General features: G+C 42.5%; 1 protein-coding gene across 1 annotated transcript; it reads left to right on the top strand.

Moving 5' to 3' along the window:
- The first annotated feature begins 11,799 nt into the window (after nt 1-11,799).
- On the top strand, nt 11,800-12,750 carry LOC115091471 (olfactory receptor 52R1-like). Its single transcript, XM_029601693.1, has one exon. The coding sequence runs from the start codon at nt 11,803-11,805 to the stop codon at nt 12,748-12,750; it is 948 nt and encodes a 315-aa protein (XP_029457553.1). The 5' UTR covers nt 11,800-11,802.
- The last annotated feature ends 2,632 nt before the right edge of the window (nt 12,751-15,382 follow it).

Here is a 15,382-nt window from a genome sequence, read left to right as displayed (position 1 = left end):
TCCCTAGAAACAGGAGTGGTGCCGAGTGATTGGAGAAGAGCGGTGGTGGTCCCGCTTCACAAGAGTGGGAACAGGGAGGAGGCTGGCAACTACAGACTGGTTAGCCTCACTTCGGTGGTGGGAAAAGTAATGGAGTCACTGCTGAAAGAGAGAATAGTGAACTAGAGATGTGAATCGTGTCCTCGATCGTCTTAACGATCGATTTCGGCTGGGAGGGGGAGGGAATCGTATTGTTGCCGTTTGGGTGTTTAAAATATCGTGAAAATCGTTAAAATCGTGAGCCGGCACACTAAAACCCCCTAAAACCCACCTCCGACCCTTTAAATTAAATCCCCCACCCCAAATGCCTTAATACTTCATCAACTTTGGGAGGGAAGTACTTACTTGCCCTAAACCAATGGCAGGAAAACCGGCACACTAAAGCCCCCTAAAACCCACCCCGACCCTTTAAATTAAATCCCCCACCCTCCCGAACCCCCCCCCAAATGCCTTAAATTACCTGGGGGTCCAGCGGCGGTCCGGAACGGGCTCCTGCAATTGAATTGTGTTGTCTTCAGCCGGCGCCATTTTGCAAAATGGCGGCCGCAAAATGGCGGCGGCCATAGACCAACACGATTCGACTGCAGGAGGTCGTTCCGGACCCCTGCTGGACTTTTGGAAAGTCTTGTGGGGGTCAGGAGGCCCCCCCCAAGCTGGCCAAAAGTCCCTGGGGGTCCAGCGGGGGTCCGGGAGCGATCTCCTGCCGCGAATCGTTTTCCGTACGGAAAATGGCGCCAGCAGGAGATCGCTCCCGGACCCCCGCTGGACCCCCAGGGACTTTTGGCCAGCTTGGGGGGGCCTCCTGACCCCCACAAGACTTGCCAAAAGTCCAGCGGGGGTCCGGAACGACCTCCTGCAGTCGAATCGTGTTGGTCTATGGCCGCCGCCATTTTGCAGCCGCCATTTTTCAAAATGGCGCCGGCTGAAGACAACACAATTCAATTGCAGGAGCCCGTTCCGGACCGCCGCTGGACCCCCAGGTAATTTAAGGCATTTGGGGGGGGGTTCGGGAGGGTGGGGGATTTAATTTAAAGGGTCGGGGTGGGTTTTAGGGGGTTTTAGTGTGCCGGTTTTCCTGTCATTGGTTTAGGGCAAGTAAGTAAGTTCCTGCTCTCCCCCTTCCCCCTTCCCCCGATTTACGATTTTTTAACGATAAATCGGGGGAATTGGTATTGTATCGTGGCCCTAACAATTTTTGACGATTTAAAAAATATCGGACGATATTTTAAATCGTCAAAAAATGATTCACATCCCTATAGTGAACTATCTACAGTCCGGAGAATTGATGGACCAGAGGCAACATGGATTCACCAGGGGAAGATCCTGTCAGACAAATCTGATTGAATTTTTTGACTGGGTAACCAAGGAATTGGATCAAGGAAGAGCACTCGATATCATATACTTGGATTTCAGCAAAGCTTTTGATACGGTTCTGCACAGGAGACTGGTGAATAAAACAAGAAGCTTAGGAGTGAGTGCCGAGGTGGTGACCTGGATTGCAAATTGGTTGACGGACAGAAGACAATGTGTGATGGTAAATGGAACCTTCTCTGAAGAGAGAGCGGTTTTAAGTGGTGTACCGCAAGGATCGGTGTTGGGACCGGTCCTGTTCAATATCTTTGTGAGCGACATTGCGGACGGGATAGAAGGTAAGGTTTGTCTTTTTGTGGATGACACTAAGATCTGCAACAGAGTGGACACGCCGGAAGGAGTGGAGAGAATGAGACGGGATCTAAGGAAACTGGAAGAGTGGTCGAAGATATGGCAGCTGAGATTCAATGCCAAGAAGTGCAAAGTCATGCATATGGGGAGTGGAAATCCGAATGAACTGTATTTGATGGGTGGGAAAGGCTGATGTGCACGGAGCAGGAGAGGGACCTTGGGGTGATAGTGTCTAATGATATGAAGTCCGCGAAACAATGCGACAAGGCGATAGCAAAAGCCAGAAGAATGCTGGGCTGCATAGAGAGAGGAATATCGAGTAAGAAAAGGGAAGTGATTATTCCCTTGTACAGGTCCTTGGTGAGGCCTCACCTAGAGGACTGTGTTCAGTTCTGGAGACCGTATCTACAAAAAGACAAAGACAAGATGGAAGCGGTACAGAGAAGGGCGACCAGGAAGGTGGAGGATCTTCATCGGATGACGTACGAGGAGAGATTGAAGAATCTAAATATGTACACCCTGGAGGAAAGGAGGAGCAGAGGTGATATGATACAGACTTTCAGATACTTGAAAGGTTTTAATGATCCAAAGACAACAACAAACCTTTTCCGTAGGAAAAAAATCAGCAGAACCAGGGGTCACGATTTGAAGCTCCAGGGAGGAAGATTCAGAACCAATGTCAGGAAGTATTTCTTCACGGAGAGGGTGGTGGATGCCTGGAATGCCCTTCCGGAGGAAGTGGTGAAGACCAGAACTGTGAAGGACTTCAAAGGGGTGTGGGATAAACACTGTGGATCCATAAAGTCAAGAGGCCGCCAATGAAGAGTGGGTGATTCGCCATAATGATGGCTACTGCCTGGAGACAATACCCTTATTCAATAAACATACACATGCTTACTGTGACTCCAACATCGCTCTAAACTTCAACAGCAAGAGGAAATGTGGAAAAAAGGATTTGCACTCTCAAAGAGGGGAGTAGCTGGCTTGTTACGGCGGTTACTACCCCAAACCAAATAAGCCTGATACTTCACTTTCAATGCATATACAGCATAGTTCTCTGCTTCAACGGCAGGGGAGAAGAAAAAAGGGTTCGCACTCACAAAGCGGGGAGTAGCTGGCTTGTTACTGCGGTTACTACCCCAAACCAAATGTGCCTGATACTTCACTTTCGATGCATATCCAGCATGGCTCTCTGCTTCAACGGCATGGGAGAAAGACTGATACATCACACATTTCCAGCATAGCCATCTGCTTTAACAGCAGGGGAAAAGAAAAACTGATGCTTCACGCATATCCAGCATAGCTTCAACCGCAGGGGAGAAGAAAAAACGATTCGCACTCACAAAGCGGGGAGTAGCTGGCTTGTTACGGCGGTTACTACCCCAAACCAAATGTGCCTGATACTTCACTTTCGATGCATATCCATCATGGCTCTCTGCTTCAACGGCATGGGAGAAAAACTGATACTTCACGCATATCCAGCATAGCTCTCTGCTTCAACGGCAGGAGAGAAGAAAAACTGATACTTCACGCATGTCCAGCATAGCTCTCTGCTTCAACGGCAGGGGAGAAAAAAAACCTGATACTTCACGCATATCCAGCATAGCTCTCTGCTTCAACGGCAGGAGAGAAGAAAAACTGATACTTCACGCATATCCAGCATAGCTCTCTGCTTCAACGGCAGGAGAGAAGAAAAACTGATACTTCACGCATGTCCAGCATAGCTCTCTGCTTCAACGGCAGGAGAGAAGAAAAACTGATACTTCACGCATATCCAGCATAGCTCTCTGCTTCAACGGCAGGGGAGAAAAAAAACCTGATACTTCACGCATATCCAGCATAGCTCCCTGCTTCAACGGCAGGGGAGAAGAAAAACAACCAATAAGGGCTGTATAACATAGTCTGGGTAAAACAAATAAGCATGGGTGTAGCTTGCTTATTGCGGTGGTTACTACCCCTACTACCCCTAACTAATCAAGCTAGATATTTCACTTGGATGCAGCTCCATCACTGCTCTCTACATTAATGGTGGGGGTGGAAGGGAAATAGAACCAAGAGCTAAGAGAAACAGATAAGTATGAGAGAAAAAATGTGTGAAACTTGCTGGGCAGACTGGATGGGCCATTTGGTCTTCTTCTGCCGTCATTTCTATGTTTCTATGTTTCTATGTAAATGTATCATCGGTACATGCTAGAGATATAAAGTTCCTGGGTGGAATAAATGACATTTTTATGGAGCACTTGATCCAGGAACCGACAAGAGATGGAGCAATTTTAGATCTAATTCCTAGTAGAGCACAGGATTTGGTGAGAGAGGTAACGGTGGTGGGGCCGCTTGGCAATAGTCATCATAATATGATAAAATTTGAGTTAATGACTGGAATGGGCATAGTAAGCAAATCCACGGCTCTCATGCTAAACTTTCCAAAGGGAAATATTGCTAAAATGAGAAAAATTGTTAGAAAAAAACTGAAAGGAGCAGCTACAAAGGTAAAACGTGTGCAAGAGGCGTGGTCATTGTTAAAAAATACCATCCTAGAAGTACAGTCCAGATCTATTCCACACATTAAAAAAGTTAGAAAGAAGGCAAAACGATTACCGGCATGGTTAAAAGGGGAGGTGAAAGAAGCTATTTTCACCAAAAGATCTTCATTCAAAAATTGGAAGAAAGATCCAACAGAAGAAAATAGGATAATGCATAAGCATTGGCAAGTTAAATATAAGACATTGATAAGACAAACTAAGAGAGAATTTGAAAAGGAGTTGGCCGTAGAGGCAAAATCTCACAGTAAAAACTTTAAAAAATATATCCGAAGCAGAAAGCCTGTGAGGGAGTCAGTTGGACCTTTAGATGATCGAGGGGTTAAAGGGGCACTTAGAGAAGATAAGGCCATCGCGGAAAGATTAAATGATTTCTTTGCTTTGATGTTTACTGAAGAAGATGTTGGGGAGGTACCCGAACTGGAGAAGGTTTTCGTGGGTAATGATTCAGGTGGACTGAATCAAATCACGGGGAACCTAGAAGTTGTGGTAGACCTGATTGACAAACTGAAGAGAAGCAAATCACCTGGACTGGAGTGCCTCAGGGATCTGTATTGGGACCCTTACTTTTCAATATATTTATAAATGATCTGGAAAGAAATACGACGAGTGAGGTAATCAAATTAGGAGAAGATACAAAATTGTCAGAGTAGTTAAATCACAAGCAGATTGTGATAAATTCCAGGAAGACCTTGTGAGACTGGAAAATTGGGCATCGAAATGGCAGATGAAATTTAATGTGGATAAGTGCAAGGTGTTGCATATAGGGAAAAATAACCCATGTTATAGTTACACAATGTTAGGTTCCATATTAGGAGCTACCACCCAGGAAAGAGATCTAGGTGTCATAGTGGATAAAACATTGAAATCATTGGCTCAGTGTGCTGCAGCAGTCAAAAAAGCAAACAGAATGTTGGGAATTAGAAAGGGAATGGTGAATAAAACGGAAAATGTTATAATGCCTCTGTTTCGCTCCATGGTGAGACCACATTTTGAATACTGTTTACAATTCTGGTCGCCGCATCTCAAAAAAGATATAATTGCGATGGAGAAGGTACAGAGAAAGGCTACCAAAATGATAGCTGACATCTACCCTCACATCAATACATTTTTTTCTCCATACCCAGGTCTAAATAAAGAGGAGGGGGGGCCTATTACTTGCAGCCAAAAAAGACCTGAGACTCACAACACAAAAAATTGTCAACATTCCCCCTAAATTTGAAATTGGCCTTTTTAAATCACCACAACTACAATTATGCCTTATATACACCCCCTCCCCGGTCTCCTCCAAAGTAATGCCTTCCCCTTATTGAATTTTTAGCAGATAATTTAGACCTTGACATTCCCACTATCATTCTCGGCGATTTCAACCTCCACATAGATACCCACCCTCAAACTCCCTGTTGTGAAGCATTTCTCTCCTCCCTAGATGCCATGGGTTTCACACAAATCATAAATCACCCTACCCACAAAGCAGGTCACACCTTAGCCCTTATTTTCACAAACTCAGGCATCCTCACCGCTGAAACTCCATCCTGCTCCCCAGTTCCCTGGTCTGACTACACTCTTATAAATTCTACCCTCTCTATTAAGAAACCAACACTCACTCCACCCCCACACAAACACACCTTCCAATTCCGTAAACAATGCACCAGAGAGGACCTAATCTCCGCCTGTACCGACATCACCAACAAAGTTGACCTAACCAAACCCGATTCCACATTCTCCTCATGGTTCTCTATCATCAAAAACATAGCTGACAAAATCTGCCCACTTACTACAAAAATAATTAACCCCTCACTCAGCAACAATAAAGCATGGTACTCACCCGAATTAAAAAAACTTAAATGTGAATTAAGAAACAAAGAAAGAAAATGGCGTAAACATCCCTCACCCTCTCTGCTCGCCTCCTACAGATCCTCCATGCATACATACAGGATTGCCATACCTAAAAAAACCGTGAATTCTACGCCCTCAAAATTCACGATTTCTAATACAACGCCAAGCCCCTGTTTCCCACTCTCCCAGTGCAGACACCGACTCTAAAAGCAAATGTGACAACATTGCCCTCTTCTTTAATAACAAAATATCCAAGCTTACGACAAACTTTCCCACCGACACATCATACATTAACACCATCCCCACACTCACTGCCACACTTGACTGCTTTGAAACTACATCACCTTCACAGATAGAATCTCTGTTAAAGAAAATCAAACCCTCCTCACACCCATCTGACACTATTCTAACCAAACTCCTATTAACCAATTCCAACCTATTAGCCAAATCGTTATCTGAGATCATAAACTGCTCCCTCACTCTTGGTAATAGCCCCACTAAGCTCAAACAAGCAATTGTCAAACCCATATTAAAAAAAAAACAATCTTGATCCATCAGAAACCTCCATTTTTTTTTTATTTTACCTGAAGACTGGAGGGTGGCCAATATAACCCCAATATTTAAAAAAGGCTTCAGGGGCGATGCGGGTAACCATAGACCAGTGAGCCTGACTTCAGTGCCGGGAAAAATAGTGAAAACTATTCTCAAGATCAAGATTGTAGAGCATATAGAAAGACATGATTTAATGGAACACAGTCAACATGGATTTACCCAAGGGAAGTCTTGCCTAACAAATCTGCTTCATTATTTTGAAGGGGTTAATAAACAGGTGGATAAAGGTGAACTGGTAGATGTAGTGTATTTGGATTTTCAGAAGGCGTTTGACAAAGTCCCTCTTGAGAGGCTTCTACGAAAACTAAAAGTCATGGGATAGGAGGCGATGTCCTTTCGTGGATTACAAACTGGTTAAAAGACAGGAAACAGAGAGTAGGATTAAATGGTCAATTTTCTCAGTGGAAAAGGGTAAACAGTGGAGTGCCTCAGGGATCTGTACTTGGACCGGTGCTTTTCAATATATTTATAAATGATCTGGAAAGGAATACGACGAGTGAGGTTATCAAATTTGCGGATGATACAAAATTATTCAGAGTAGTTAAATCACAAGCAGACTGTGATACATTACAGGAGGACCTTGCAAGACTGGAAGATTGGGCATCCAAATGGCAGATGAACTTTAATGTGGAGGAGAAATAGCCTAGTGGTTAGAGCAGTGGGCTATGACCCAGGAGACCAGGGTTCTAGTCCTGCTGTTGCTCCTTGTGACCTTGGGCAAGTCACTTTACTTTGCATTGCCTCAGGTACAAAATTTAGATTGTAAGCCCTCTGGGGATAGGACAATACCTGAATATAAACCAATGTAATATCTCAGATTAAATGTCGGTATATAAAAAAAAAAATAACAAGTGCAAGGTGTTGCATATGGGGAAAAATAACCCTAGCTGTAGTAACACAATGTTAGGTTCTATATTAGGAGCTACCACCCAGGAAAAAGATCTAGGAATCATAGTGGATAATACTTTAAAATCATCTGCTCAGTGTGCTGCAGCAGTATAAAAAGCAAATATAATTTTAAGAATTATTAGAAAGGGAATGGTTAATAGAATGGAAAATGTCATAATGCCTCTGTATGACTCCATGGTGAGACCGCACTTTGAATACTGTGTACAATTCTGGTTGCCGCATCTCAAAAAAGATATAGTTGCCATAGAGAAGGGCAACCAAACTGATAAAGGGGATGGAACAGCTCCCCTATGAGGAAAGGCTGAAGAGGTTAGGGCTGTTCAGCTTGGAGAAGAGATGGCTGAGGGGGGATATGATAGAGGTCTTTAAGATCATGAGAGGTCTTGAACGAGTAGATATGACTCAGTTATTTACACTTGCGAATAATAGAAGGACTAGGGGGCATTCCATGAAGTTAGCAAGTAGCACATTTAAGACTAATTGGAGAAAATTCTTTTTCACTCAGCGGACAATAAAGCTCTGGAATTTGTTGCCAGAGGATGTGGTTAGTCAGTTAGTGTAGCTGGGTTCAAAAAAGGTTTGGATAAGTTCTTGGAGGTGAAGTCCATTAATGGCTATTAATCAATTTTATTTAGGGAATAGCCACTGCTATTAATTGCATCAGTAGCATGAGATCTTCTTAGTGTTTGGGTAATTGCCAGGTTCTTGTGGCCTGGTTTTGGCCTCTGTTGGAAATAGAATGCTGGGCTTGATGGACCCTTGGTCTGATCCAGGACGGCAATTTCTTATGTTCTTATGTTCGACCCAACTCAAATCTACCATTCCTAGCCAAAATCACAGAAAAGGTAGTCAACATCCATCTCTCAGAATACCTGGAAACATACAAAATCTTATCCCCATCTCAATTTGGCTTCCGGGCATTCCTACCTCCTTGCAATGATCGACATCTCTTCAGCATTTGACACCATCAGTCATAAAATCCTACTAAAGCATTGGCATAACTGGAAATGCTCTCCTATGGTTTGAATCCTACCTAAAAAATAGACACTACAACGTCAAATTGGGTACCTTCGAATCCGATCCTGTAGAACTAATCTGAGGTGCACCACAAGGCTCTGCCCTATCCTCCACCCTTTTCAACATTTATATGTTACCCCTCTGCCAATTCCTTTCCGATCTAGGCCTCACCCACTTCCTATATGTAGATGATGTCCAAATTCTCATCCCCATCATAGACTCTCTACCTACCTCTTTATAAATCTGGGACAACTGCATAAACACAATCAATCGCCTACTTACTAATCTCAACCTCGCACTTAACACTGCAAAAACTGAACTTCTCATCATATCCCATAATCTGCTCACCCTTCAATCACACTCACTCCAAGACCCAACCCCCTTCAACACCTTTCCCACAACACATGCAAAATCTAGGCATTATCATTGACAAACAATTGAACTTAAAAACATTCATAAAATCCACCATGAGGGAATGCTACTTCAAGCTTCAGGTCCTCAAAAAACTAAGACCTCTACTACATCTCAATGACTTTCGTACAGTGCTTCAGGCCATAATATTCTTAAAAATTGACTACTGCAACTTCCTACTCCTAGGCCTCCTGGCCTCAACCATCAAACCCCTACAAATGTTGCAGAATGCCGCTGCCCAAATCCTCACCAACACACGCAGGAAAAATCACATTACACCCATACTGAAAGACTTCCATTGGCTCCCCATATCCTACCGTATCCTCTACAAAAGCCTCTCTATCATACACAAGACCCTACACAATCAGAGTCCAACGGCTAAACGACTCCCTCCATTTCCACTCGTCCAATAGACCCACGAGATCCGCCTATAAAGGTACCCTACACATACCATCCCCCAAACTCATACTCATACACCTCTCCTCCACAAGAGATCGAGCTCACAAACTAGAATGCAAAGCCTCCAGACCTATGCTTAGAACCATGTACACAGAAATTCAAAACAAAATTTAAAACATGGCTCTTCAAACAGGCCTTCCCCTAATACTGTCCATCCCCCCTTCCCTGTTCCTGCCATCCCTCTCCCACCCAACCCTCTCCTTATCCCCTTCTCCCCCCCCCCCCCCAAAAAAAAAGGCACCCTACCCCCCACCTCCCCTACTCCCTTTTCTCCCTTAAAGGATATCCTATCATCTTTCACCTTTTCTACCTCCCCCCTCCCCCAGCTAGTTATATATTTATTTATCTATTTATTTATTTATCTATTTATTTATTTATTTATTTATTTATTTAGGGTTTTTATATACTGGTATTTGTCAAGACATCATATCGGTTTACATGTAACTTATAACAGCAGGAAAATACAATAAAACAGGGAGATAGGCGGAACGTGGAGAGTATACAGAGGTATATAATAAGCTTTGGAAAGATCAAGTAGATAATAATATACATTTCCTACTTCTACACATACAATTCCTCATACTCTCTTTATGGTATGCTACAACAAGTTTTTTTTGTAAATAGTACCCGATACTATTTATGTCTCCTTTACTACAATATGTTATCTTTGAAAAAGTTTACCCGTTATTATGTATTTCCTTATGTTACAATATGTTACTTACTCAAAAAACAAAGCGGTAGCCGATCCAGTAGGCTGTGTAACAGTGAAGACAATAGGAATCAGATGAAGAAAAAAAGCCCTTTATTAAAATGCCCGACTCTGGCCGAGTTTCGCTTTTTTGCACAGAGCTGCCTCAGGGGCAATTGATTATTAGCTGTAATACTGTTTGTTCGATTTGGATCCGCAATTTATTGCCTTCACTGTCGCTATCATATGGCAATGCTGTGTAGTTAAGGAAAAGTTTTTCTGATTTGATATGAACTCAACTACACTGAATATTATTGCAATATCATCAATGTTAACAAATCCAAGTCCTGGTTCAATCAATTGCCCCTGAGGCAGCTCTGTGCAAAAGAGCGAAACTCGGCCAGAGTCGGGCATTTTAATAAAGGGCTTGTTTTCATCATCCGATTCCTATTGTCTTCACTGTTACACAATATGTTACTTATAAATGTTACCCGAGATCATTTATGTCCTTATAGTTCATTATGTTAATTGTAAATGTTACCTGTTCCCTGTAAAACGATATGATGTGCAAATGGTTATCGGTATATAAAAGCCTTAAATAAATAAATAGATAAATAAATAAGGGGAATGGAACAACTCTCCTATGAGGAAAGACTAAAGAGGTTAGGACTTTTCAGCTTGGAGAAGAGACGACTGAGGGGGGATATGATAGAGGTGTTTAAAATCATGAGGTCTAGAATGGGTAGATGTGAATCGGTTATTTACTCTTTTGGATAATAGAAGGACTAGGGGGCACTCCATGAAGTTAGCATGGGGCACATTTAAAACTAATCGGAGAAACTTTTTTTTTACTCAATGCACAATTAAACTCTGGAATTTGTTGCCAGAGGATGTGGTTAGTGCAGTTAGTGTAGCTGTGTTTAAAAAAGGATTGGATAAGTTCTTGGAGGAGAAGTCCATTACCTGCTATTAATTAAGTTCACTTGGAGAATGGCCACTGCCATTAGCAATGGTTACATGGAATAGACTTAGTGTTTGGGTACTTGCCAGGTTCTTATGGCCTGGATTGGCCACTGTTGGAAACAAGATGCTGGGCTTGATGGACCCTTGGTATGACCCAGTAAGGCATCTTCTTATGTTCTTGTTTTCTTATTTAAGAAACTTAAACAAATGAAAAGCACTGGAGTCATTGGAGGCAGGTTTAGACCTGCACTGGCAGCTAGAAACGTGAGGAGAAGCTCTAACTATAGAACCATGGGAGGTAACCGGAGGATCTGAGTAGCTGAAATACATGAACTGTAGGGGGAGCTGCTGGCTAATCCTTGAATAATTTATTTTTCTTTGCCAGTATTTTGTGGATTAGCTGTCTGAGTGCTTGCAGCAACAGTTAAAAAAGTGCAGTTGCACTAAATCTGTGTTAAGATTAAGTCCAGCTTGTGGTGACATTCATGAGGAGAAGGAACCTGAAACTCAGAGACAGAGAGGGACTGTAAGTCACATGCTTACAGTGAGCAAGACACAGGATTTCACAGTCATGTTTATTTCTAACCTCTATCACACATTTCTTATTTCCAGGGGATAAAAGTGAGCTGATACTGCACAGGAAACTGAAGGCAGCTGGACATCATGTCATCTGTGAATGGCAGTCTCATCCACCCATCAGTATTCATCCTCATCGGAATCCCAGGGCTGGAAGCTGCGCACATCTGGATCTCTATCCCATTCTGCCTGATGTACATCATGGCTTGTATTGGAAACTGCATTATTCTATACATTATAAAAACTGAGAGGAGCCTTCATGAGCCCATGTATTACTTCCTTTCCATGCTGGCTGTCACTGATCTGGTGTTATCTACTTCTGTATCACCTAAAATGCTGGCCCTGTTTTGGTTCCATTCCAATGAAATCTATTTTGATGCCTGCCTGATCCAGCTGTTTTTTCTCCACTGTTTCTTCTCCATAGAATCAGGAGTGATCTTGGCTATGGCCATCGATCGCTATGTGGCAATCTGCAACCCTTTGAGACACTCAGTTATCCTGTCCAATCCAGTCATAATAAGGATAGGACTGATGATATTAATTAGAGGTGTGCTGTTATCAATTCCAGTTTGCTTTCTTGTGAAGAGGCTTCCATTCTGTTCCAATAAGGTTATCATGTTTTCCTACTGTGGGCATGGAATGGTGGCCAAACTCGCCTGTGCAGACACATTTATCAACACTGTGTATGGACAAACTGTCGCCAGTTTGTTTGTGGGGATTGATGTGACATTTATTGGATTGTCGTATGTCATGATTCTGAGGGTGGTCTTTAGGCTTCCGACCTGGGCAGCACGCCTCAAAGCCTTCAGCACCTGTGGTTCTCACATTTTTGTCATTCTAACCTTTTTCATTCTTGCTCTCTTTACATCTTTAACGCATATGTTTGGTCACAGCATTCCTCTTTATGTTCATGTAATTGTGTCCAATCTTTACCTCCTTGTGCCTCCCATGTTCAATCCCTTAGTCTATGGTGTGAAAACCAAACAGATACGTTCCCGGGTGCTAGCAATGATTCACTTTAACAGAAACAAATAACTGAGTGGATTTTTCACTTTATATCATTTACCGCAAGATAAATGTTTTTCTCTTCTCAAAATCTTCTCAAAGACCCTTCAGACTTGACCTCTCTTCACACATCTACACTTGTGGCTCTTTTTAGACAACCAGAATTGATCCTCAGTATTTTTAATGTTATCTTCCATAGTCCCTGATAAGTAAAGGTCAATTAAGGATATGACCTTCCGCAGCTGAAATCAGAATGTAGCTCTTTTGAGAGCTTTTTTTGTTACTGTTACTATATATGAAGTACTCGGCTCAACACTTTGGGAATGAGAAGACAACTTTAGTAGCAAGCCCCGGAAAACTAATAAAGTTCTTGTACTTCTCTGTACAGAATATTAACCACAGCTCCTGGACTTAGGCCCAATAGTGGCAACTGAACATGCAAGACTTGCAATGTGTTAATATATTTTATTAATTTGTATGAAGTTTTACAAATTACCTATCAGGTAAAGAGATTTGCTTGATAACAGAGATTGACTAGTTGCAGATTTGGATCTGGGTTATCAAGCACGTGTAGTCTAATCACCAGGCTACAATATCAGTATTGTTGAATAGGCATGTTGAATATTTTTTCTATAACATACACATCATATCAATATATATTGTCTTCCTGAATGGATCATACACTGTAGATTTGATCTATGATGATATGATAAGAAATTAGAGAAAAGGGATATGCATTCATTTAGATGAATGAATGCCTGGAGATAATACCCTTATTCAATAAACATACACATGGTTACTGTGACTCCAACATCACTCTAAGCTACAACAACAAGAGGAAATGTGGAAAAAAGGATTCGCACTCACAAAGTGGGGAGTAGCTGGCTTGTTACGACGGTTACTACCCCAAACCAAATAAGCCTGATACTTCACTTTCAATGCATATCCAGCATAGCTCTCTGCTTCAACGGCAGGGGAGAAGAAAAACTGATACTTCACGCATATCCAGCATAGCTCTCTGCTTCAACGACAGGTGAGAAGAAAAACTGATACTTCACGCATATCCAGCATAGCTCTCTGCTTCAACGGCAGGGGAGAAGAAAAACTGATACTTCACGCATAGCTCTCTGCTTCAACGGCAGGGGAGAAGAAAAACTGATACTTCACGCATATCCAGCATAGCTCTCTGCTTCAACGGCAGGGGAGAAGAAAAAAGGATTCGCACTCACAAAGCGGGGAGTAGCTGGCTTGTTACGGCGGTTACTACCCCAAACCAAATAAGCCTGATACTTCACTTTCAATGCATATCCTGCTTCAACCGCAGGGGAGAAGAAAAACTGATACTTCACGCATATCCAGCATAGCTCTCTGCTTCAACGGCAGGGGAGAAGAAAAACTGATACTACACGCATATCCAGCATAGCTCCCTGCTTCAACGGCAGGGGAGAAGAAAACAACCAATAAGGGCTGAATAACACAGTCTGGGTAAAACAAATAAACATGGGTGTAGCTTGCTTATTGCGGCGGTTACTTCCCCTACTTCCCCTACTACCCATAACTAATCAAGCTTGATATTTCACTTGGTTGCAGCTCCATCACTGCTCTCTACATTAATGGTGGGGGTGGAAGGGAAATAGAACCAAAGAGCTAAGAGAAACAGATAAGTATGAGAAAAAAATGTGAAGCTTGCTGGGCAGACTGGATGGGCCGTTTGGTCTTCTTCTGCCGTCATTTCTATGTTTCTATCTATGTTTCTATAAAATGTAACAAATGAGATCTTATTTCATTTTCAATGCATAGCCAACATGGCTCTCTGCTTCAATGGCAGGGGGGAGTGAATAAAGGTGGATCTATATTCAGGCAACAATCAACAAGGACTGAATTACATAATCTGGATAAACAGCCAAGCATGGGTGTAGCTTGCTTATTGCGGTGCTTAATACCCCTAACTAATTAAGCTATTTCACTTAGATGTAGTTCCAACATGGCTCTCTACATTAATGGCAGGGTTGCAAGGGGAATAGAATAAAAAAGGTTACTAAGAGCCAAGAGAAACATAAGTATGGGAGAGAAAAAAAAGTGTGAAAGCTTGCTGGGGAGACTGGATGGGCCATTTGGTCTTCTTCTGCTGTCATTTCTGTTTCTGTGTTTCTATGAATCGGTTATTTACACTAGGGGGCACTCCATGAAGTTAGCAAGCAGCAAATTTAAGACTAATAGGAGAAATTATTTTTCCCTCAATGCACAATTAAGCTCTGGAATTTGTTGCCAAAGGATATGGTTAGTGCAGTTAGTGTAGCTAGGTTCAAAAAAGTTTTTGGAGGAGAAGTACATTAACTGCTATTAATCAAGTTTACTTAGGGAATGGCTTCTGCTATTAATTGCATCAGTAGCGTGGGATCTTCTTAGTGTTTGGGTACTTGCCAGGTTCTTGTGGCCTGGTTTGGCCTCTGTTGGAAACAGGATACTGGGCTTGATGGAACCTTGGTCTGACCCAGCATGGCAATTTCTTATGTTCTTATTAAAATAAATTAAACAAACAAACTGGCTAAGTACATCTATAAAACTACACTCCCGAAACAGAATCCTCCGCTCAGCTAACAAAGGTCTATTAAAGATTCCACCTACTCGTTCCAAACAACATACTCGGAAGAGAGCCATA

Source organism: Rhinatrema bivittatum, chromosome 5, assembly GCF_901001135.1.
Source record: "Rhinatrema bivittatum chromosome 5, aRhiBiv1.1, whole genome shotgun sequence".
Lineage (NCBI taxonomy): Eukaryota > Metazoa > Chordata > Amphibia > Gymnophiona > Rhinatrematidae > Rhinatrema > Rhinatrema bivittatum.
The sequence above is the reverse complement of the archived record's forward strand: the minus strand, read 5'-3'. Positions and strand labels throughout refer to the sequence as shown.